We start from the raw sequence: 24972 nt of genomic DNA on the forward strand, positions 1-24972 counted from the left end.
TAATATAAAATATTATAAATCCTTATGTTTGAAAGGAACGCGAATAACGATATACCTTCGATCGTTGCGAGAGTTTCCTCCCGCTGTTCTAATTGTTTCTTAATGGCGCGGTGAATGCATGGTGAAAGTTATAATGTATTTACAATTACAATGTAATTGAGGAGAGGAGAGCGAAAGAATCTCGAGCGGCGGAACGTGATTGGCCAGATCCGGGGGCTCGACTCACGAGCCAATCGCGTTCGACCTCTCGTCTCGCCAGTCGCCCGACTGTGCGGCGGCTCGGGCGGCTGGCGCGGCGCAAGTACGATAAATATTAACTTATTTTATACAATTTATATTATATGTTAAATATATATATATCTAATAGCCCTCGCGCTCCCTTTCTCACTTTTTCTCTTTCCGACACTGCCGATAAAACATCATTTTGGTGCGATATATACACATATATTTATATACATTTGCAGATGTAGCACGGACGCGCACCAAAATAATATACATTATTTTATCGGCAGTGTCGGAAAATGAACGTGGCTACGTAGTACCAATTTCGAAAATGGATGTATAGCGGTAGTGTATACCAGTGTATAGTGTATACAGGTCATGGTATAAATACAAGGGTATGCTCATCCCGTGGACACCCACTGCGCAGTCAAAGTGTGACGTCACACTCGGCTAGAATCTGATTGGACCCATTGGACCACAATTAAATATGGCCCTGGTGCTTCGACACACTAGGTATTAAAACATGCGAGCTACCAATTGTCAATGATCTAGATTGGTTACAATTTATTTCCCGAGAGAAATGCATGTACCCATCGTCTGGTCTTTTAAAAGCTGCACATATTATGAACACAGAATTCTCCAAGTATCACGGTTCAAAGCTTAGTAAAGACAAATTCATCTTCAAGAAACTTACGGATAAAATAGAAATTGCATTAAAACCTATCGAACTGCCAAGAGAGGTCTTGCTATGTCTTGTTAGGACAAGAACCTACATTAGGGTACGCGAAATTAATCGAACCATTGCTGTACAAAATAGATTTAAGAATAAGAAAAAGAAGTTAACCAAATTTACGAATAATAAATCTTTTTCATAGCATCTTTATATATGTTGTTATTATTATTGTTGTCATTTAATCCCTATAAAGTGATATGAGGAGGAAAGCTGTCAAACAAAGTAAAAAAAATATTAACATTTTTATATATTTGTTTTGTAAACTTTTCTATATTTATTAAGTTTATAATGTTTATTTATATTATATTTTATTACAGAGTATTTATTAATTCATAAACTATTACTTTACAACAGATTTTTTCCCTGCAAACTTGAAATTAAAATAATATATCTGACGAGAATGCCGCTAACATAAGCTGTTTGGAAACAGCAGTTTTAAATTTACCGCTTATCTGTGACGTCACACTTCGACAATTCTGATTGGTCGCGTGCGCAAGAGCATACCCTTGTATTTATACCATGTATACAGGTAGCAATCTAGCGTCACAGTCACACGCGTCCTCGCGCGTGTTGTTTAAGAATTATATCGTTTATAATACAAGGACGTAAGATATTTTATGAATTTTTCTTATTGAAGAACTGCGAATACACATATAATGGCGGAAATAGGAAACGTGGTAAGTGAATTATTCTTTCCACACGTCGACGTTCACGATAATAATTTTATAACCTAGACGATCATGTCCAACGCGAAGAAAACTACAATGTAAGCATTGTTGAATAATTGGCAATTATTTAAGTTGAAAATTTTACTTGATTAAGATTTGTTCGCTTATTTAGTGAATAATTATTACAATAATATTTATTAGATAATTCCTCTCTTGTTTTATTTATATTTTATTTGATACTCTTATATAAGTTAATTTGTGATAAGTGTTTGTTTACATATATGTAATGAATTATATATTTAAGACGGCAGACCAATTAATCGCCGGTACCAGCGTGCTGTCGAGACCCGCTGAAGAATTTGAAAATGATGTGAGTACGACGTCCAAGTAATATCTACTATATATTGCTGTATATTGCGAGAAAACATTATAAAATTATATGGAAATATTTTTGTTCTCTTTGTTTTCTATTTTAGCCATCTCTGGAGGCAATGTGGGCGATGAAAGCCATGGAACACGCAGAGGTTTATTTCAATGTAAGTTATACAGTTATTACACACGTGTAGAAGTTATGAGATAAGTAAAGTATAAGTGATAGAAATATCGTCTTTCAGATTTTATGCTCGGTTGATCCAAAGCTTTTGAAACTGACACCTCACGACGAGCAGATCTATAAGACTTTTAAGGATACCTTTCCCAGTATGAAAGTGGATAAAGTGGACGAAGACGAGTTGAAATCTCTAGAGGGGAAGACAAAGTGGAGGTTTTTCTGTGAACAGTTTAAGGACGTTGTGGAGGACTATAGTTTTGGTACATTATTGAGAGCGGATTGCACCGGAGATTATTCGGAGCAGAACAGCATACTGACAACCAGGATACAGTTTTACGCTATAGAACTCGCGAGGAACAGAGATGGCTTCAATGATGGCGTGAGAGAAAGATTCAGACCGAAAAGGACTGTAAGAAAATAGCCAATTTTAATATTACATTAACATTATTGGAAACCGAATCAGATATACAATTTTTCTATTGCTTTTTTTTAAATGTAAGAGACAAATAATGCGAGAGAGAATTTTGTAAGATATACATATAATAACGTATAAGCATTAAATTAATTTAAATATATTTACCATCTCTGCATGTTTCATGGCTCAATGATGGGATAAACTTTCTCTTCTTAATTTTATGTAACATCGAAATAATTTATAAAAAGACATAATATGCCGGATGAATGAATACCTAGGACTGTGGTAAAAGGCTGCGGCAAACTTCCTAAGAAAAGAGAAGATTAAAAGAAAGGTATAAAATAAAAATGCACGAGAATCTAGGGCACAGAAAATGTTTGATAACGATTAATAAGGTCAAAAAGGTAATAAGGTCAAAAAATGTACAAGAGCGGTCATTTCTAGAATATATTGCTATATACACACTTTAATAACCAAAAACAAACATTACAGCAATAATATCGTTATTAATATAATATTATATGCAATGATAGAATCGTTTATCAATCGTAGTGAAAACACCGAAAACCTTGTTTCTTCTCTTACCGGAAAGAACAATGCGTACGATTTGTCTTCTTTTTATTATTAATAATATTAATTCGCATAATGGCGCACGATCGACCGCACTCGCGTGCTGTTGTGGATCTTCAGACAAAAAAAAAAGAAAATTGATAGACGTTCGCCACGCAATAATATATTGGCGCGAATGCGCTATCTCGAGAGTGCGGTCGACCCGCGTGCCGATCGATCGTTATCATAGAATAATAAATATGACAGTGCGATATCTAAAAAATCTGTCTTTTTATGCAACTTGTACATTCAAATACAAGTGTATTCGAAAAATGTACATTGTTTTATTGCCCTTACGAACGTTAAGGGGATATAAAAGCTGCCAAATCGTTATATGGCGAGTATACTTTAGAGGCAATCCTTTTCAATCTTTGCATTTTAGTGACAAGCGCGCAAAGGAAGAAACAACCTTCGAAGAAAACCGCGTCGTTTATCTTCTTTCGTATCATTATCTGATACGCGATAATCATCTGAAATAATCGTAATTTGATTATTTGAGATAATCATCTGAAAATTGCTCCTTTTTCAAATTATGAGTCATCTAACGATTTGGCAATTCCGAATTCTCCTTGAGTCTCTATACGAGCGGTACATCTGCGACTTCTCTCCCAATCTCGCTCATTCTCTCTCTCTCTCTCTCTCTCTCTCTCTCTCTCTCTCTCTCTCTCTCTCTCTCTCTCTCTCTTTCAAACTCTTGCTTTCTTTTTCTCGCGTTCGCTCTGTATCTCTGACCGCTAAAAAAATATTCGATACAAGATCATATGAGAATTACAAAATAGAGCTTTGAATAAAATCTGCTTTAAATGAGCGTCTTTCGTATGAGCGTAATTATAAGTAAATTAATTAAATAAGTAATCTAGTGTATTTTATATATGTCGAAGAGGTGGAATATTTTTACATACTGTAAGAGAAATTTGTTATTTCTCTTTCCAGAAAAGTTAATTCAAAAGTATTTAAAAGATATCACATTTATATATATTTCTCTCTCTCTCTCTCTCTCTCTCTCTCTCTCTCTCTCTCTCCCTCTCCTCCTTATCTTTCTCTTTCAGTTTATTGCATCTCTATTGAATGGCGCGACCAGAAAATAGAGCTTGCTGAATCTCACGCTTATTTCTTAGCGGTTGATGTGACTCGCTCATGCGTAATAAATTACAAGAATCACGTATAACATCGACCCTCAAATAATCCGGCAGAATCAGAATTTTAACGATCAGATCTCCGCTTGATTCTGTTCATTAATTTCTCCCGTATCGTTTGAGAGCGACTGGTTCTAGGGTGCTTGAAAAGGAAGCGTAAAACAAGACTAAATGTACAATAACACTGAGTTTAAAAACGCACGATCTCTATTAAAGTTAAAAAAAAAAGACGTGTACATATAGTTCACCCTTAAACACTAAATGCCGCCAAATGATCTTCATCCTAACACTTTGATAACACACTGCAGGTTTTTCATTTCCATACACAATAAATCAAATTAATAATTGAACGACCGTGTTTAATACTACGTGTGATATGCAAATACGGATATAGCTGACATTCTCTGGTAGTTATAAGAATAATAAAAAATCGTAGATCTTTTTTGAAAGGTGCACGCGCTATTTCTATACATGGATAAATTCAATTTGATGGTCCCTCAGAGTCTTATTAGTTTCATTTAATGTGCTGTATCTTTATAAAATTCATGATTATACATTTGTTTTGTGCATCTTTACGCTCTTTTTCTCAAACACCTTAGAATAAATGTGAATTACAGTATCGTATCTCTTATCCCGAGCAAATAACTCATAATACATAATAAAAAATGATATAATTGTCGTCATTTTCCGAAATAAATAAGTGAGGAATTGTATGATCCTGTACAAAAGTCACGACCGTGTGTAAGAAATTCGTATAATATGCGACGGAAACTATATACGCTTGAACGCCTTGAACACGTATCCCGACGATGAAAACGATCGTCGATAAAAGATAGAGGCGAGGAAATTAATTATCGTAACTATCCTTAACAATGACGGTGACAGCGTACTCTCCGATCGCGCATTATTATACATCTCGCGAAGTTTTACATCGCGCGCGTACGTCACGTTCTTTAAATCTATCGCTCCTCCACGAAGAGTCTCACTGAGAGAAAATCGCAAGTCGATTGCACTTTCCATCGCGCGTATAGATCAAACTGCGATGTTAAAAAGGAAGATGCACATGCATATATTGCATTAAGGCAATTTGCTCTACGAATCCTCTACGAATTAACCGGTTGTCGATCCGCGTCCTTTTTTTGCCACGACGACACTTCCGACAGGTGAATTTATTGAAATGGATTATACTTTCATTTTGCAGCAATATAATCTTTATTTCTTTTCTTTTTTACAAAAACACTACTTTTGGCACAGCTAATAGTTTATATATATTAAATATTTTTGCATATACGCGAGAACAATCGACATTAATAACGAGCACGATTGTCACTCTTCTACAGCAGAATGCTCTCACATCCGAACTAATTGCAGGAAATTACGATAATCTTAATTAATTAAGGCAACTTCAGCGTAATTAAAACTTTTTTTTCTCTCAGTGCGTGTAACCGAGCGCCGAAAGTGACAACGATGCAACAGTGTGTGGAAGTAATAATAAGCCGTCAAGTGTAGGTAAGCTCTACTTTACAACAATTGTGTGTGATCTGTAAGAAACTGAGAAACCTAGAAACACAAAGCGAAAAACTCACGCAGTCAACGATCTCCTTTCGAAAGAATTCATCTCTCTCTCTCTCTCTCTCTCTCTCTCTCTCTCTCTCTCTCTCTCTCTCTCTCTCTCTCTCTCTCTCTCTCTCTCTTCTCTCTTTCTTTCGCGTTACTTCTCGTTCCCGCGCGCGTGACCGATAATCAATCCAACAACAACAACAGGGCATGTCGTGTTTACGCGACCTATGGAGAGGTGTGATACAATAGCAGTATTAATAATAATAAGAATCATTATAGTTATAGATCGTAGTAGTAAGTATTAGTGTTAGTAGTGTGTGATAACTCTGACAATACAAATATATTTTCTAAACCTAGGATGTGCACCGGGAGGAAGTCGGGGAGGCTCGGAGTGAGGAGAGGGGGGGGAAATGGAGGATGAGAAGACGAGGGGGGTCAGTCCCGGGTGGAGAGTCGCGAGAATAAGGGGTCGAGGGGTTCCGAAAGCTATAGTTTCCCAGAATCCTCGGGCTATACTCTAGAGGCGGAGTGTGCCCCGATCAACGATGTCCTCTCTATCTCCTCGTGCTCTAGAACCGTGCAAGTTTTTCCGACTTTGATCTGCGGGAGGATCGGGATGAAAACTCTGGGGTTTTTTTTCTTTTCAGGAAGATTTCCCTGGTGTTAACTAAATTCTGATATGTAGGTTGACGTTGGGCGAGGGTTCTACGTGTTCTTCCCTACGAGTCTATTCGCGTTTTAGCCCGAGTCTCTCCGCGTCCGGGTGACGTTAAACGCGGCTGTCGGAGAGGATCCAGAATGCCTGTTACGTTTATAAGCTAGAGCTAGAAAGAGCATCTATATATCCGATACGAAACGTCGGTGGACGATGCCATTTGGGACCTGCGTTGCAACAACGATGTCGTATTATACTCTTAATTAAATAATCCTTATCACGTGGTCCTTTCTATATCGTAGCCTTATTTGTAAAATGGGCAGGGAGAACGTAATATATATTGTTTTACCAACATTGTTGCAACTGGTCCGTAGGCAAGATCTGTATAAATCATAGTCATCTTCTTCAGGATCATCGTGATTGATCTTAATCTTTTTTTCCCTTTTTTTTTAATTAAATATGAAGACGCGAGAGGAGACAGCCACGCTTATCGTTAAACGTGCGGCGAATAAACCCGGGCTACAGGCCTCCCACACTACCATTCGCTTTTTTCGTTTCCTGCCACATGTCAATACTTTGCTGACGTACGTCGGTATTTTGCAACGATTTTGAACGATTGTGACGTTTCGCAAACGAGTTGAAGATATGTAACGCCGACTAATAAGAGATATAGCTTCCTCTCCTCTCCTCGCACACGCACACACACACCCTCTCATTCTCCGTTCCCTTTCTTTTTTTTCTCTCCCTTTCTCTCTCTCTCTCTCTCTCGTCCATGCGATCCTTAACACGCTAGCCGAGACAAATCACCTGTCAACGCTCGCAAGCCCTGTATACGTAATGACACGACGAATGCAGCTATATATAAAGTATAAGTATCTCTTATATATATACTTACGGTGTAATTGTATGTTGTATACATGTATGTATATATACGCATACGTATACGTATGTTACGTATCGCCGGCCTACAGCAGGTGTTTTATTTCGTCTCTCTCATTCTTCTTGGTAGTACGATCGTCACGAAAGTGTCTCTTCTTTTTAGCTTCCATTCACGCTCTCTCATTCTCTCGCTCGTTCTCCCTTTTTCTCTTCACTTGTCATGCTCACGTGTTTTCCGTGTGAACGTGTTGGTTGTTAAGTGTGTCTCGTTACGTGTGTTTTTTGTTTTTTACATAAAATATTGCGTACCAGACGATTTTACAAAACTTTACCCTGGAATAATGTACTTTACGCTGCGAGGCGACCGATCGCGAGGAAGATATCGCGGATACATTTTCGTGGGAGATCCCTTTGGTCTCCGACGCGCGTGCACGCGTGCACTCGGTCGAATCTCGTCGCGATCGGTACTTGCAATGTGCCCCCCCTCTGCGATTCATCTCGTAATATCGTTTACTTTATTCCGCGATCTCGCGACGACCGACTCACGTGCGTATCGCGATCGAATGTGGCGTATCCCTACGCTCGACCCTTTCAACAGCCACGTTACACATCTAATAAATACTATTGGTCGACCGTGTATTGTCACACATTGGATTTTTGAAAGCAAGGATTACGAATTACGTTAAAAGCAATCATCGTAAAATCTCGTGACGTATCAAATTAATCAAATTAAAGACCCTCGGTCTGTCCATCCGGTTAGGGATGCTGAAAAGGTCAAGAGGTTCGCAGAAACTCGACTATGAGATCACATCTTGCGCTCTCTGCGCGCGCACACGTGTCCACGGGACGACACATGTTACAAAGGGCAACGAGATCTCTACGCATTGAAAGACGCAATCGCAAATCGTATACGCGACATTTTACACCTCACATTATCTTTTTTTTTTGTAAAAAATTTTATTCTCTCTTTTTTTTCTTGTTACATCGCACTACTACACCTCATTTTGTTTATCCCTTTTCTTTCTTAGTTTTTCTTTCGCGTTAAAAATTTAAAATACACGTATTATACGTAAGTATTTATGACCCTGTTTTCGTAAAGGCTTTCTAACGTAAATCGATTTCTGGCCGAGGAAGATAAAGGAAATGGGATTCTAAGATAGAGGAAGGGACAAAGAGGGGTCGAGAAGACGCGACTGCGTTGGGAAGAGAATCGAGGGTAAGCTCGAACATGAATTACCCCTATCGTTACGTATTGGTTTGTTTTTTTTTGTTCTTTTTTCATTTGACGCTTCTCGACGGCGAACAGAAAGACTAACGGAAGAACAACGTTACGTAGAAATAATGTTGAGACTTCGACGATGATGGATCAAGTCGCAACAATCCGCAATAGTGTGTCGCCCCATTTTCCTAATGGATGAAAATCTCTGTGATTTTTCTTCGCGCGACCACGATATAGAAATCGCCTATCGTCAAAATTGACGCGCTCGCTTGCCATTTAATATTTTATCTCATAAGTACTGCTTTAGCATTCTCGAAGATATAAGTTCGAGTCTTCTACTGTCAAATCGTGACATACGCATATTCTACGAAAATACAATATCTTACGACGAGCACTTTTCTCATCCAAAGAAGGGGATATCTAATTTATTGTTCTCATCGATAATTGATATGACTTACGTTTTCGTAAAAAAAGGAACACCCTCGCGATAAGTTGTAAGATCATTTTGTCTTTAGAATCAGACTTTTTCTGCCTTGGCAACAATCTATTGCAGATCGAACAACAGATTGTTGAAAGTTTAATCGATCAATTGCTAAAGAGAAAAAAAAAGAGTAGAAAGAAGAAGAAATACACGGAAGGAGGGGTAATTACGTTAATGAGAGGAGAGCGAAATGACTCCGTTTAATCTCCACGAGATAACGCGAGTCATTCTTTTCAATGTATTGCAAGTGCAGAAACTGAGAGCTTCCCGCGCAAAATTGTAATATATCGTTTTTTTTTCTCTAACTTCGGCGTCCTGCCGCGTTATCTGGCTAGGGTGCAACCTTTTAATTTACATACATTCGAGTTGCCAAGAAAATGTAATTCATTTCCCACCCTGACGTTTCGATTCGACGAGATTGCCATTTTTTGCGGTTTCCCGGCGATTTAGGCGCAATATTCGCATTACGGTGCAACTAGAGTCGAAAAATCAAAACCATTATTTTAAAATTTCAAACAATATGCATTTAATAATAATTATATATTTATATTAATAATTATATAATTTTCTGTATAATATTTTTTTACAAGATTTACAAATTCAGGACGAACTGAAAGAATAGAAGAGTAGCGAGAAGAAATGGTTTTACTTAACGACATTTATACCTGACGTTAGGAATTCAGTCATTGCAATTTTCTAAGATATTGATAAAAAACAGATCTAGTTATAAAAATATCACTAATATTTCATGATTGTCTAAAACGTATTTAATTGTTTCGTCGCCATCTTCTACGTAGAAATCTTCACTAACTTAGTGTAACAAAATATATGCCCGTAGCTAAATTAATTTCTCTTAACTCGTGCAAACCTATTAACAAGATTAACAAGAACACGGCGAAAAGAAAAAGAAACTTGCAAGTGCAAACGAGCGTATCTCGTCGATGTTCGTGGAGTCGTCAGGGGGGGGGGATTTCCTACCTGAAACAGGAGTGATTAATAACAGCGATTTGGCACACGTGTTATACTGCTCTCGCAATTTGTGTTAGCTTGGCACAAAATTGAGCCGCTCGGCGACGAGTTTTCACAATCGACCATTTTTGGCACCTAAATCGCGTAATCAAGTGGTGACCCTTTTGGCTCCATGGTCGACAGTCCTTATTATGTCGACTACGTGCGCTCGATTTTTAATTCACCTTAATTTATTCAGGGAAAAATCGCGATATCAGAACCGATTGGACGACAGACCATTGTCTGAAATCGAAGCATCAATTAGCTTCGCGTACGAAGATTTTCTGATTACACTGTGGAACACTGATTATCATAAATAGCAATCGCATATTCTAATTTTACTTTCAAACAGCAAATAGCAATTGACCGTTTAGAAATTCATAAATCGTTAGGAATCATTTATGGTGTTGCTGCTTTTAGAATAAAACATTATTTCATGAATACAGCGAAATGCTGCAATCACAGCGTCGCTTGTTCCGTATTTTCGTCGTATAATTTTTGTATGTTTCATTTTATGCCAATTGCTATGCTAACATAGTCGTTTTCGCCCTCGATATTCTTTCCCGCTGTGTCACACGTAGCTGGTAACAATACAATTTTGAAAAGCTGCAGCATAATTCAACATTACAGCCAGTTGATCAGAATAATCTGTCTGTCGTCTGACTCGTCCTCTAATCGCGCGACAATGCGGCGTCAAGTGGTCACAAACAATCGCCCCATTTTTCCTTTTGCGAGGATGGAAGGGGCTTTGCCCTTTAAAATTTCACGCCCCGCCGAAGGAAGGGCGCGATTCAATATTCTATAAAAACTAAGTTTATTTCTTAGCTGATTGCCTCGCGTTACGGTAATGTTAGGTCCCTGGCGAGAATTGCCGCGGACGTTCCGTCCTTGGAAGCACCGCAGAAATGGCTTTCCGATCATCAAGAGATAGATACGCGACGCTTTCCCTCCCGAGTTATCGACGGCTCTTCGTAACTCATTTCCGTAGACACGATCGAGCCGTTTGTCCCGAAAGCCGACGCGCAAGACGTACCTTGAAAATCTTGTAAAGGCAGATACCTTCCACCGATTTGTACTTGTATCTGACTCGAGCTCGATATCTTACAATAATCCGGCTTATAATCCTCGGCGAAACACATGGCACGGTCCGTACGCGCAATTGCGATCGCGCGACAATCCTCGGTGGGACCCACGCAATAAGGATAAGGCCCCTGCACTAACAGATTGCTCTACGCCACAACGATATGATCGCAATGGATGCTGACATTTGCTCTTCTCCCTTACGCCCGCTTTACTTTTTTTCCCCGGGCCGTTCTTCCTTAACACCACTGTGTCCGAAGGGTGAGTCGGGTTCCCCGTGCCCCGTGCCCGCGGCGCTCTCTGTGATTAGCGTTTTGCCGCCGATTTTTTTTTCTTCGCTAGCTCGTGTATGCACCTTAACGTAATGAGGGGGAAGGAGCGTACGTACCCGGGACTTTTCAACGATCGCGCTACTTTCTTTCTTCTTTCCTTCCTTCCTTCCGCTTACCACGATTCCGATTCCGCGCGAAAATAACCGCGTCCTCGTTGAAATATATTGGTCAGCGTCAGTTGCTCCGGAGTTAGGTCTAACCGTTGTACAAACGCAAAGCTTTCTTACGTGTAAATGACTTTTAGCCAACGGCACAGATAGCTCTGACTAAACTAACATTTTAGATATTTTAGATATTTCTCGTTTCTGCCGAGAACACATCCCTCCTATCTATAATACAGAAAGCATTATATCGTTAACTGCGGTTAGTGCTAACTATCGTTGGTGCAACAGATCTTAGGGGGGGGGAGGGGGAGGGGGGAATATAATCTAACGCGTCCTAATCCTCGTTGATCGCTCTTAGAGATTACTCCTGCGTAGATACCTGTTCTTGTCTCTCCGATATTTTTTTTTCGCAAACACGCAATAGACGATATCTTAACGATCACTAGAAACTACAGAGAGTCGATTGAGTCGAAGTGCCTATATAAAGGTGCCCCGAAATGTACAATTAATCGATTTCTGAATGATGGATCACGCCGGATAAATACAGGCTAGCTTATTCGGAGCAAAAGAGATATTAATTATTCGTAGCCTAGTCATATGTGTCATTGGATATGCTTCTGGAACATGTCAGTGCGACAAAAGGACATCTTCAGATGGTAGGTGAATTTGGAAGCGGTAACGAGAAAACCATCAGCTACAACAGAATCGCCTTAACCGGCCGCTCACGTGCAAATGGAATAGCAGATGGAAGCTTCGCACGTCCTTTCTTACAATTATAAATACCCGATCCTATTACTTTCCGATCCCGACAATTACTTCACTTTCAAACTCTGTAGCTTTTTTTTTACAAGGGATTGTAATAACTCTCGATAAATGTTCACAAGCAGCCCATAATTACTCTGTACACATCAAACAAAATTAAATCTTTGCAAAATAAGGCAAAGTAAATCCCAATATTAAAATTTTAACACAGTGGCGAATAAACAGTTTTCTTTCCAAAATTATTTCTAGGCTCTTCTCGTCTGCGCTGCTACTGTTCCTTGGCTCCCAAACGAGAGAGACATCTTTCACAATTAAGCATCCTCGAGTCGCGCCGTCCTTTAATTACTTATAATAATGCCAAGTGAGCCAATTTGAAGAGCGAATGGGATTTTCAATTAAGATCACAACGCTCTCGGATCGATTTCAGTCTTTCCCGGTAACTTTCCTAATAAGCAGAAAATTAGTTATTTCCGACTTTACATAATTCTCTGGAACAATTTTCCGTTTCATCGGATCCCTAAAGTTCCGAAGAATTTTCAGCTTTTATCTCATTCAATCTTTAATCCCATTTACTCGTCATTATCGCGTAGAGAGCTTCTCATAATTATTATATTATAATTATTATAATTAACAAATTATCACACGCGTCCGTATTCAAAACTGCTCGATTTTTATGTCCATGTCGTATACGTTCCTTACGAGGAATATCGCTAATTACTTATTGCTCTTGACGCTTAGCCTGCACCATAGTAAACTATTAGAATCATTTTTTATAAACGCTAACTTACGATGCTCACGGAAATGTAAAACATTTCAGAAACTGTCGTTGAAATTTAGAAGACCACGTGTATGAAAAACAATGATAAAAGACAACCAGACAGTTTGAATTCCAACTCTTTCTCTTCTTGCAAGCACGCGTTTTGGATACGAACGTAGCACGCGCAACGGCGTCTTTTTTTCAACGAAACGTAATCTTCCATTACTATTTCCGCGAAGCGAGATTGATAATAAAAATGAGAATGTCTTCGTCTTATCACTTTGAATTGTACGTTCGTTAAGAGTAGGTCGTCGTGGTCCGTAGCGATATAAGTTTCGAAATTATCGTTAAAGGGGAAAGTATACGTCATGTATACTTCGCGAAGACGCATTCGAAGCCTATGGAGGGTAGCCTAAGCGTGTAGCTGGTGGTCACCATTTTACTGCCGTGTTCTTTTGTGCGCGGATAAGAAACGTGTGGTTCTTCCCTCTCGACGCACTTGGAAAGGTCGTCGAAGTTTCTTCGCCTCTCGTCCACTTCGATCCTCGCTTTTGCAACGATATTTCTCTGCAAATTCTGCATTCCTGACCCTTCCAGTACCCAAGTGGCGTCAGCTTTTAGCATCGACACTCCGCGTACGTGGATATTAAATAATATCTTTAACCTACATAGAGTAATACACGTTTACAAATATAAAATATTCTCCCGAGGGTTATAAAAGTGGATAAAATGGAATAAAAAAGATAGATCGAATTTTTACATCTGATTCCGGTACTGAAAGGATTTAGTCAAGAGACACAAAGTTCGAGTGGGAAGAGATCATGGATTTATCTTAAAACGTATAAACGCGCGCAGCAATCGTCTTTCCACCTTTTTCCGTTTAACGTCTCGTTTTCTTTTCTCTTTAATCTGATTTTAATATTATAGAGAATGATTTGAGGATTTTCCACGCTCCTAGCGATTGGATACGAATAATACCTCTGTCGAGAGGGTTTATACGCACGCGCGCACGTACATACTTCAGTCGCCTATAAAGTGGATCCTAAAAATCTCCCCTATCCTCTTGTCGCGTCTCTCTCTCTCTCCTCTCTGTCTCTTTCGCACTCGTAAACGATCATATGTACACTCACATACACACTCTTTCTTCCTTTTCCCATCTCTTTCTCTATCATATATTAATAAGTACTCCTTCTCTTTTTACTTTCTCTCTGTCTCTCTCTCTCCCTCTCTCTCTCCGCGAAGTGCCTTAAAAATTGATCCTTAACTACTTACTAATATAATCGATTCTAATCACAGCAATTATTTATTGTTGATATACACAATCATACAGCGTCTCTCACTAATTGTTATTTTCATCTTTTTTTAATCGACTTTTTAGCAGAGACTACTTGTTGCTCGATGCCGTTGCTCGTCTCATGTTTTGCCGTTTTTTTTCTCTTATATAATTACTACTGTACGCCATCATTGTCTACCTATCGGTGGAGAATGGGGGAGCAAGGGCGTTAGCGAGGGTGAAGAGGAGGAGATGGTGAGAGGAGTGCCTTGTTGCCGCGATGAGAAAAGAGAGAAATACTTTTGCTTCGTTCTTTTTTTCTTCTCCTTCGTAGTGTATAATAACAAAATTAGTTTTCCACGAATGTCATGTATATTACTATATAAATAATTATAAATAACAGGATTAAATTTTTCAAACATAATTTAATGAGTCATCAACGGACTCTCGCGATCGATCGTACCAATCACAATCTAAAGTTTGTCCAGCAAATTAAAAAAAACGCATTGAATCCATTCGGACTCTTTATGAAACATTGATTTTGGGGCTTTGACTACAGTCTTTTCAGAATCTTTAGCAGTTGAAAGATTTTGACAAAAGAACTTTCTAGTGTAAAAAAAAGTTTCAAGGTACCCATTTACTTTAAATGAATTTTACACCAAGAATAAGATTTATATATAATTGTGTTAACGTATGGATTAGATGGTTGGCGAGATACGTTACCAAGATTAAAATTTTCCTTAAAAAAATTAACTCCAAACTCGTTAAATTATTTATGAATCCCACATTGAACGACACAACTGAATTTTACGCAATTTTTCGTGTTTTCCACGGAGGAGCCGTTAGCAACTTATTCGTTCGGCAAACGAAATGGTGAGGCGCGTGTTGCGATCAAAATGAGAAGATACGTTGATGTAATAAATAAGGTGAAATCGCAGATGTCGATGCGAGACGTTGATATACATTCCCGACTAAAAAGCCATCGTATAAACAAGATGTGCTCCGAGATTAATAAAAATATGTACAACGTGAAAACATATTTACAATATGCGCATCGAAAAGAAGCGAGCATCGCAAAATATTTTCAATAAAAACAAAACGAGACAAAAAATATATATATCACAAAACTGACCCACAATGTCGTTCAGTTATATACACAAACATAAAATTGGAGTCGATACAACTATCAATGTTACCCTTTTTTCTTTTGGAAGGATTAATTTACATATTAAAATTAAGAGCAATTTCATACAAACTGGGTAGGATGTATATAAAAGTGATACGTACGCGCGAAGACCACCGATTATTAATTGAGCTGACACCGGAAGCACAAACTAACATTTTCTAGCAAATGTTTTTTTTCCTTTTTTTTCCCCCCAAATTTTAATTTACGTTTGGCACATAATGGAAGTTATCGGTACAGGATACAAGTCGCAAGGTGTAAATCGTCCGCGCCACAGCCAATTACATTGGCGTTAACGTGATCTTACAACGGAATTCAAAAACTTTCAGCAATTCTAAAACCACATTTTTAATAATAATAATAATAATAATAATAATAATTCCTTTAATTTAACTCGTCTCTTAATATAGATTGAGACAAAACTAGACACAAATATAAAATATCTAACAAGAAATCTCAAAATACGATTATTTCGCAATTTGTGTACAGACTAGTACATAAATAAAGTTTATTAGAATAAAACAATCTCAAAAAGACGTTGCACAATGCTGCGCGCGCGTGCGCGCGCATTTTTCTTCCGAATAAAGTAATAATTTTATTAAATATCGATATCGTAACGACTATAAAATAACACGCGAACGAAGAGTCGAGTAATGAAGAAACGTACATACGAAAAAAAATTGATAAAAAGATAAATATCGTCGTTATGCGATCCTTGCGATTCGCGAACCAAACCGCAAGTGTGGGACCAAATTCCGATATGGGGAGGTGAGGTTGAAATCGTCAATGGGAAGCTTGAAGTGGATGATGAAGAAAGGAAAGGATTTGAGCTCGCACTTTTTCATCGCTATTTATCTCTTCTCTAATTATCTTTATCGCGTATAATAAATATATATATTATGTGTGTGTATATATATATAATATATATCATTATTTATATATATATTCCACGTAATAATTTCATTTGTTCCTTCAACAGAAGCGCGCGCTCGGCATCGCCCCCGGCCGGGTGTTCGACACTCTCGACTTACGAAGATCGCCGCGACGAAGGGGTCGAAGGTGCCCCAGGAGTCTCGCGTCGAGGACAATGCCGAGGATGCACTAGGACGCGGCAACCCGCTCGTTCCCTCCGCGCTCCCGGCGAGGGGAGCGCCGAGCGATCGACGGTGCGAACGTCCGCAGTCGTTTTTTTTCTCTTTTTTCCACTTTTTCTTTACTTCCCCCCCTTTAAAAAAAAAAAAAGAAAAACTTTTACCGACAATTTTGGAATCCAAGATTCACATGCAAAAGCTACGCAACTACGTAAAATTTTCACCGCGCGCGATCAATTATCTTACTTTCCCTCGGCGCTCCCGCGCGCACGACAGTTAATCGCGATGACGTTACTCGTGATCTTGGTTATTTCTAGCCGTTGACCGCGAGGCTCTCGTGACTCTCGACTTCGCGGCCATCACGGGAAAATTGGCCGCGGATGCGCTGACGGGACCGCGCGAGACCACGTGATTTAGGATCGGGATCATATAGGGTGCGCGCGAGAGAGAGATCGCGCGATCGAAATCGGTGCGCGAGACGTGAGGCGGGTTGACGTTCGATTACGCGGTCGAGAAAGATATGTGGGACAAGAGACCACGTAATCGAGACGTCCGACACACGTCCCATCCTCCCCCCGATGCCGACAGGTCACGCGCGATATCGAGATCGATATACTCTATACGAGATTCAGTTTTTAATCCTCCAAGTCACCCGGAGACACCTTCCGTAATGTCTCGATCATTAGGGAACCAAGACGCGCGCCTCGAAATAATCAGTCGAAGAGGTCGAAGGTCGAAGCGCGGATTCGAAACATTCCTGTCCTAAGAAAACTGAAAAATATGTGCAACTTTTATTAGCGCATTTGTTTGAGAACTTAAATTAAATATCGGTGATATATCTGCGTCAAGCAATTTAGACTTTCTTCTCTCGTTACAATTCATATATACCCGTAGATATCGCCGTTTTTTTAAGAGTGGCTGCAAATAATGATATTTAATTCCTATAATTAAATTTGCAGTCTCTATATTTGAATAAAATTGCATTTTTACCGGAAAGTAAAAAGTAATCGCTTCGAGCTCTTCGACTGCCAACGATTTGGCCGAACAACGGTCTCGCGATACCAGCTGCACTTCCGTCGCGCAACGCCGCGCGCCGCTTCTCTTCCGAATGAAGTAACCAAGCTCGCGAACCGGTCGCGAAAACCGTCGGCGCGACGGTGTATCCGTATGCAATAGAAAAAACGCTAACAACCGGCCTAATATTATTTAGCATTTCATCGTTCGTAGTAATATAATTAATAATAATTCTCTCCCGTATTTCTCTCCCGTCTCGCGTCATCATTTTTTTTTCGTTTAAATATAAAAATGAAAACTAACATATCTTTGGCTTGTTCCCTTTACCAATCGGCAACAGCTCGCGGCTGCGGCGTGCATCATGATTTTTTTTTGTTCTTTCGTTTAAATAACTTTTGTACAGTTTTGTACACTCAAGTGTGTGTCTGTGTACGCGCGTGCGTATCTTCATCATATTTCTCCATGTACGTTTAACTCCCCCTCAGGCTATCGCGTGTGCATGTATGTGTGTATGTATATTATGTGTATGCATGTGTGCGTACGCATTCTTTTTACGTATATCTGTGGTCGTATTAGAATATGTTCGATTTTAACGTACACGGTCTTATTTAAAGCGCGCACAAGTAGCCTCCTTTACTGAATACGTGCGAGTGTCCTACGTGAGTACTTATTGTTTGTGTCTTCTTTCTCTTTCGCTCTCTCTCTCTCTCTCTCTCTCTCTCTCTCTCTCTCTCTCTCTCTCTCTCTCTCTCTCTCGCTCTTTCTCTCTCGTTTTCTCTCTCCCTCTCTCTGTTCCTTTCTCACTGTCGTGTGTCTTGTTTCTTTTTGCAAGTGTATCGATTTGCAAGCTGAACACAGTGTGTGGCCTAGCCCCATATGCCACTGACAGCTTCGCGCGCTTCCGCGATGCTCCGCGTCCTTTTCGACGACGACAACGACCACGACGACTCTCCACATTTAGTGGATGGGCGATTTCACAATGTGGTCCGGCGGGATGAAGTGATACGCGGGCATAGGCACCCCCGACGTCTCCATCGATATCCTGAAACACAATCGGTCGCGTCGTGAGAAACGGCAGGGTTCATTTCTGCCGGTCGCGTTTTCGTCCCGACGAGGACGAGGGGAGAGTTCGAATAATCTCTATCACAAAAATCGGTCTATTTCGTGGAATATATGTTCGCGCTTGAACATTTTCAAGCAATTCTCCTAACTCTTCCCTCGTGCCCTCAAGGCGAGAACAGAGACAAAATCCCGAACACATTCTCAGCTTCGGAGGAAAAGACTATAATGAAGCTGATTGGCCTCATCTTTTCGTCCGAATAAAGATAGTGCAGCATGCGACGCGAAAGTAGAATACAACGCGAATCTAGTGGCTCTCCGTGAGCCGTATCCCGTATATTTCCGTATATAAAACTCGCGTGTCTCTTATAGTTTGCATGCCCGGTCTACGAATTTTGTACGAACCATCGGCCAGAGCGTTATCACAGATACTCGAGATCTGTGTCGTACCTGCAAAACAAGGCTATTACTACATTCGCTAAGGATGGTAGAGCAACAATGTTACCGCGCGACTCCGGAGATGGTCTATAGAAATTTTACCACGCGATACGTACTTCTTCTCGAGGATTTCTCGCGAGCTCGGAAGGATTTAGATGATTAGTACATATTTGGTAAAAAAAAAAAAAAAAAAAAAAAATTGCGCAACGACTGAATTGGAAAGGAAAAAAAATAGAGAACTGAGAAACGTAGTAAATGAGAACTTCGCAGCCAACAGGATAAGTCGATTAACAGGACTACGAAGGAACGGATGGTGCTTACCAAAAACGGGCAGGAGCCTGGGTCAAGTTGGTTGGATGGATACATCTTCTCTTTTTCTCTCTCTCTCTCTCTCTCTCTCTCTCACTTTCTCTCTTTCGTCCTTTTTATCTAAATCTCTCTTTCGTCCTTTTTATCTAAATCTCTCTCTCTCTCTCTCTCTCTGTACGAGTTTCTCTCCGATCTTGGTTTAACACTTAACGCTTAACACTTATGTGTACATTGGTGAAACATAGTACATATGTATATACGGATTTCAATAGACCGTATTTCTTAGCGTACATTGAGCGTTAAAAGTAACCGATCCTGATCCGAATCCAACGTTTGCCGTGATTGATATAAATGTACAAAAGATGAATGCACGGCGCTAAATGTACTAAAATACGGTCAAATTATGTACAATTGGTTCGACAGCAAAAAGTACTCGCGTTAACAAGAATCGAGAAAAATTTAGTAAAAAAAAAAGTCAAATTTCGCTTGAAATGTAACTGTTATTAATGTTAAAGTTAAAGTAACAAAACGGTGAAAGAAGCCATGTCGCATTCTCATAACAAATTGAGATATCTTCATATGCAGTGTCATCCCTGATTAAAGTATAATAAACCGAGTGGTATATACATCTCTTTCATTCAATTCTTCCTTCAATTATACTGATTAAGTAAATCGCCGAAAGATTAACGCAAAGACATCGCGAAAAAGGTGGTAATAAAACGTTCAGGTGCCGTAAAGGTGGTCGCGCAATATATTGGAGACATTTAACTCTCGATCGTTCAAATAAAAGAAACGTGTTAGCCTGCTATGTGAAAAACAGTCGTCGAGAAACAAATTTTTCGCATTGTCGAACACGGTCATGTAATCATTCCTGCGAACCAATGCATTGCGGGACCTCACTCGCAGGAACGCTAGAGCTATTTTATTTAGTATTGTATTTCTCTTACTGTATTAAACACGCCTAGCTTTATTTAACAAGATGATACAGGGTGGCTAAAGTCTGTTAAGCATGTAAGCTCTGCGATATCGTTATAGACTAATGTACAGCTGAAGATTATCTGCCTACATGATTCTATGCATGATGCAGGAATACCAGGTACAGCAATGGCTTCCATTATCAGATATTTGTCTCAAATGCGAAAAAATTCTACGTTCTCGTTAAATATTGCGAGTATTTTTTTTAATTGCGTCTAATGGTTTCATATTGTTTCCCCGATTTATCACCGTTATGCGCATCGCTTTACTTGATATACCTACATGATAGGGCTGTGTGTACTTTCTAATGCATTATCCTCGCGATTTTCTCATTTCTTTCATCGTAAACAGTCCTTAGCTTAGAGTCCTGGGCGTGATTTTATTTATTGTCTCGAGAAAGAAATGGACCGAGAGACCATGCAATCTAAAGTAAAAAAAATAAAAAATAAAAAAAAAACGCAATGAAGATATCTCGCGATCATGGCGACGGTTGATCCGATCGGAATAGATTTTTCTGCGAACGGGACTGATTCCTCGTGCGATTACCGCGCGTTCCGATAAACCATGGCCACGTTCGCGATAAGGTCAGTACTCGGGATAACCGAATTGTTATGTCCTACGTCCAATCGGTCGCTACTTGCAAATACTCGCTATGAACTAGAAGATTGAGCACACAAACACTTATCTGATGATTTCCATTATCAATCGTCTTTATCCAAGCGATGAAACATCTCGAACATCTGTCCAAACTGTTCTCTCCCCTTTTTTTCTGCGATTGCGTTAGACTTAGATCTAACCGATCAAACGTTTCTCCGCGGGCAGACGATCTCGACACCACGTTTTTCAATCACTTACAAAACAGTAGATCAAAAAGACGCTCGAATTACCGTGGAATTAGAAATCTAATCGTGTCTTCTGTGTGTATATACGTGTTTTATTGGTTTAATTTCACAAAAAACATAATTTTCACGCGATCCCATGCAGACCTCTAGTTGTCTCGCGTGCAGATGTATAAGGACTAAGTTTATTACCGTTATTACAACAACACACTATGTGTATAGCTTGATTGATTATTTCATATTGCAATGGTCGATTATAATGCTTCAAAATTCACCGTATTCGCATTCTTCGCGAACTCCTCGATCGCTCGGTTACGAATCGTTTTTCGTAAGAAAGAAGACCGCAAAAGTCATCTAAAGCACGTTACATGATTATGACATAGTGCATTTCCAACGCGATTTATTACAAAGACTGATAAACACATGATTCAAAGACAAATTCTCTCACGCACTTTCCTTCTCTTTCTCCTCAACACACATATTCATCCACGCGCGCGCGAAAAACTCTTCTATCGATAGAATTCCTATCTACTACGAGAAAAAAAATCACATCGGAATAGCTATACTATAATAAGAATTTTTGCTTCAAACAGTAATTAATTATAATCCATAATATTGTAATAATAATAATTACAATAATAATTATAATGTAATTATATATATGTTTATACTTATATAAAAAAAAGGCTGTCTTGCGACGGTGCATGAGCGATCGCGTCCTCCGAGCCTGTCCGAAATCGCTCGTAGAGAGTGAAACGCAAACGTATGACTAAAGCTTCATGTCGTTAGCTGTAAGGGATCTCAAGAGAATTTATCATTAATGATTTCCGCCACTTCGTTACATCACACAATCAGTCTTTACACGATAGCGTCGAAACATCCCGATCTCGGAGGGCGTTCACGATAGTATATGTGTTGTTTCTAAGACTTAGCATCGGATCATACGGTTTAATGACACAAAAGATTCCAAACGCTCCAATCTCTCTTTTCTATTTCCTCAGCTAAAGATAATACATCAAAAACAAATAAAATTCCTACAAAATGTTTCCACACAGTGATTCTTAAGAGAAAGTGAGCGAACATGGGCAAGCAAAGCAGTTACCTCCGGAAAAATGATTAAAAAATGTTTCATCTTTCCGAGAGAAATTTCTTCTTTCTAAGATCAGTCGTCGATCGGCTGAAGGTAATCCCTTGTACGATCGAGGATCATCTTTCTCCTAGGCTTCACGCATTTCGACAATCGTGCTCACAATCGTGCCCATCTCAACAATCATTTAGTAACAAAAAAAAAAAAAAAAAAAAAAAAAGAAAAAACAACGAGTCGATCCTTCGCCAAGTCTTCATACTCGCTACCCTGGCGTCCGTACGCACTGTACTTCGGTGTATTACACATGTGTACGCTATAAGTGTGGTAGTAGTAGATGTATGTGTTTGTGTGTATGTGTAGTATTTCCCCTGTAACATCATCGTTATCATCCCGTCGCTTGTCCGTTCATTCAGTACGGATTGTACTTGGTACGCTCGGACTTGAACTTGCCGCTGTCGGTCGGGCCTGGTGCGCCCGGGCTACGGAGCCTCGGCGTAAAGGTCTTGTGCGATCGGTGCACGCCGGTAGTCTGGACCGGTAGCGCGGATGCAGCTGCGCCAGCAGCACCACCTAGCAATTCCGTGAGTCCGCCGAGGGCGGTGAGGCTAGATAGGGCGTTGAGGGCGCCTGGCTTGCTTAGCAGCTGAGCCAAGGGGATGGCGCTGGCCAAGGGAGAGGCAGTGGTAGTGGTGGTAGAGGGGGAAGCACTGGCCCCGGATGCTCCGGGAGTGGTACCGCTGCCAGGGGTTTGGGTATTTTGGGCCTCTAGGTTAGCTTTCTGCAGTTCGACACTGGGGAAAAGACACAAAATGTAAAAAGGTGAGGACGGGAACGTTCCTCGTAAAACAGTGTGTCAAAGAGATTTAAAAAAAAAAAAGAGATGATAAAAGTAAAGAAAACAGTAAAGTATAGTAGCAATAGTTATAATAGTAGTAGTAGTAGTAGTAGTAGTAGTAGTAGTAGTAGTAGCAGCAGCAGTAGGAGAAGTAGTAGACGTAGCAGTAGTAGTAATAATAATAGTGGTAGCTGCCGCGGCGAACGCAAGACGGTGTAAAAAAAATATATGTGAAAGAAGAAAGGAACCATCAGAAAAGAAGAAACTAAATCACAAGTTGTAGGCTTAGAGAGTTACGTCAGAGGTGCTCTGTGGAGCATGATTATCACGTACACCGGCTACGTGGTTCGTGGGGGGGAAAAAGTCTTGATCGCGTCAGATCGCATTTAGACCCTACTGAATGTTCGCGGACACTCATACCGGACATAGGCTGACTCGCTGACGAGTGCGAATCAACCTTGCCCGTGAAGAGTGAGACGCCGAACACGAAGTCGGTCGAAATGCGTCCTGATCGCAAGGAGCGCGGTAGTGGAGGATGCACACGAAGAAGAAGAGGAAGAAAAACACGCGTTCGCTAGTCTACTCTTTCAGAATACAAATTTCTACAAAAACAAATGTCACATCCACCACTAATAAGTAGATTTGCGAACGACGCGATTGTTTTTTAGGTGTAACGGGCTCGTGGTTCGTTGTACAGACGGGAGACCCCGTTGAGGGACATCTCCCTCAATAGTTTTTATGAATCGCGTCATTCGTAGTTTGCGTGAACGGAAAGAGCAGGTGGTCTCCACGGTACGTCGGTAGAGCGAGCCATTTGCCTCGTTGCTTATAGAGAAGGCAGAAATCAAAGTAAACCAGGCACAACGGGTATGCGTTCTGCCACAAGTTGCGCTACGTTTGAGATCACGGGATATTCGTCTAATCGCGACGATGAATGATCGATGATCGACTTTTAAGCCTACATGGTCTGAACGAGAAGTCGGAATTAGATAAATGGCAAAGCGCAGACCCGCGGCCGACGGGAGTGCCGGGGATACACGATACGTAATAAACACGATGACAAAGTTAACGGGCAAAATACAGAAGTATTTCGAGATGATAAATATATGTATAACGGCATTGCGCTATTTATATGCAGTAGTAAAATGTGAGTGGCAATCTGGAATAAAATATAATGGATTATAATTATAACGTGAAGGTGTAACGTGTAAAAAGTGTGTCGATTCGCGTGTTTAAATTGTACTTGGCTTGATGCTGGTGGGATCTTACGTGTGGCGCGAACTTGTGCCGACTTTTGTCTGTCGTCCTCGAATCTCGTCGACGACTACGTTAGTACCGTTCACCATTCTAATGTCGCTATGATGGAAGTAGATTAGTTCCATAGCATAATTGAAAAAAATAAAAATAAAAAAATAAAAATAAATAAATAAATAGTAACAGATCTTCGACACCGACCAATGAACATTAAGCGATGGCAACAACAGCGATGAAAGCATATAACTAAAATGTAAAGATGCTACGGCAAAGGTTCCTGGCAAGGACGAGGAAAACCCTTCACATTTATCGCGCAAATAAAGGCGCGACGTTTACGCAACATTCTTCTGTGAAATGCCAGAAAAATACTCGCTCCAAAGGCAAAATGTATCGTTATCTTTCTTTCTCTCTTTCTTTCTTTTCCGCGAGCCGAGTTGAATGATAA

General features: G+C 39.9%; 2 protein-coding genes across 10 annotated transcripts in view; one reads left to right on the top strand and one right to left on the bottom strand.

Annotated features, from left to right (window-relative positions):
- The first annotated feature begins 583 nt into the window (after nucleotides 1–583).
- LOC143904203 (protein PBDC1) lies at nucleotides 584–3663 on the top strand. 3 transcript variants are annotated; one of them, XM_077418647.1, is made up of 6 exons: nucleotides 584–735; nucleotides 1310–1632; nucleotides 1928–1993; nucleotides 2100–2159; nucleotides 2238–2582; nucleotides 2837–3663. In XM_077418647.1, the coding sequence occupies exons 2-6, from the start codon at nucleotides 1612–1614 to the stop codon at nucleotides 2840–2842; spliced, it is 498 nt and encodes a 165-aa protein (XP_077274773.1). In that variant the 5' UTR covers nucleotides 584–735; nucleotides 1310–1611; the 3' UTR covers nucleotides 2843–3663. The 3 variants fall into 3 exon arrangements, with proteins under 3 accessions (XP_077274773.1, XP_077274774.1, XP_077274772.1); XM_077418648.1 differs by having other exon boundaries at nucleotides 585–735; nucleotides 1310–1721; nucleotides 2238–3663; XM_077418646.1 differs by having other exon boundaries at nucleotides 585–735; nucleotides 2238–3663.
- Nucleotides 3022–24972, bottom strand: part of Mub (poly(rC)-binding protein mub) — a 147701-nt gene continuing 125750 nt past the window's right edge. For 6 of the 7 annotated variants that reach the window (XM_077418602.1, XM_077418601.1, XM_077418599.1 and 3 more), the window contains one exon: nucleotides 19387–23229. In XM_077418602.1, coding sequence (XP_077274728.1) covers nucleotides 22848–23229 — 382 coding nt within the window. In that variant the 3' untranslated portion in view covers nucleotides 19387–22847. Of the gene's footprint in view, nucleotides 18774–19386; nucleotides 23230–24972 lie in introns of those variants that run through there. The other variant, XM_077418604.1, reaches the window with a different exon arrangement.

The sequence above is a fragment of the Temnothorax americanus genome, unplaced genomic scaffold (assembly GCF_048541705.1).
Source record: "Temnothorax americanus isolate GAGA-0224 unplaced genomic scaffold, ASM4854170v1 Scaffold5, whole genome shotgun sequence".
Classification (NCBI taxonomy): Eukaryota; Metazoa; Arthropoda; class Insecta; order Hymenoptera; family Formicidae; genus Temnothorax; species Temnothorax americanus.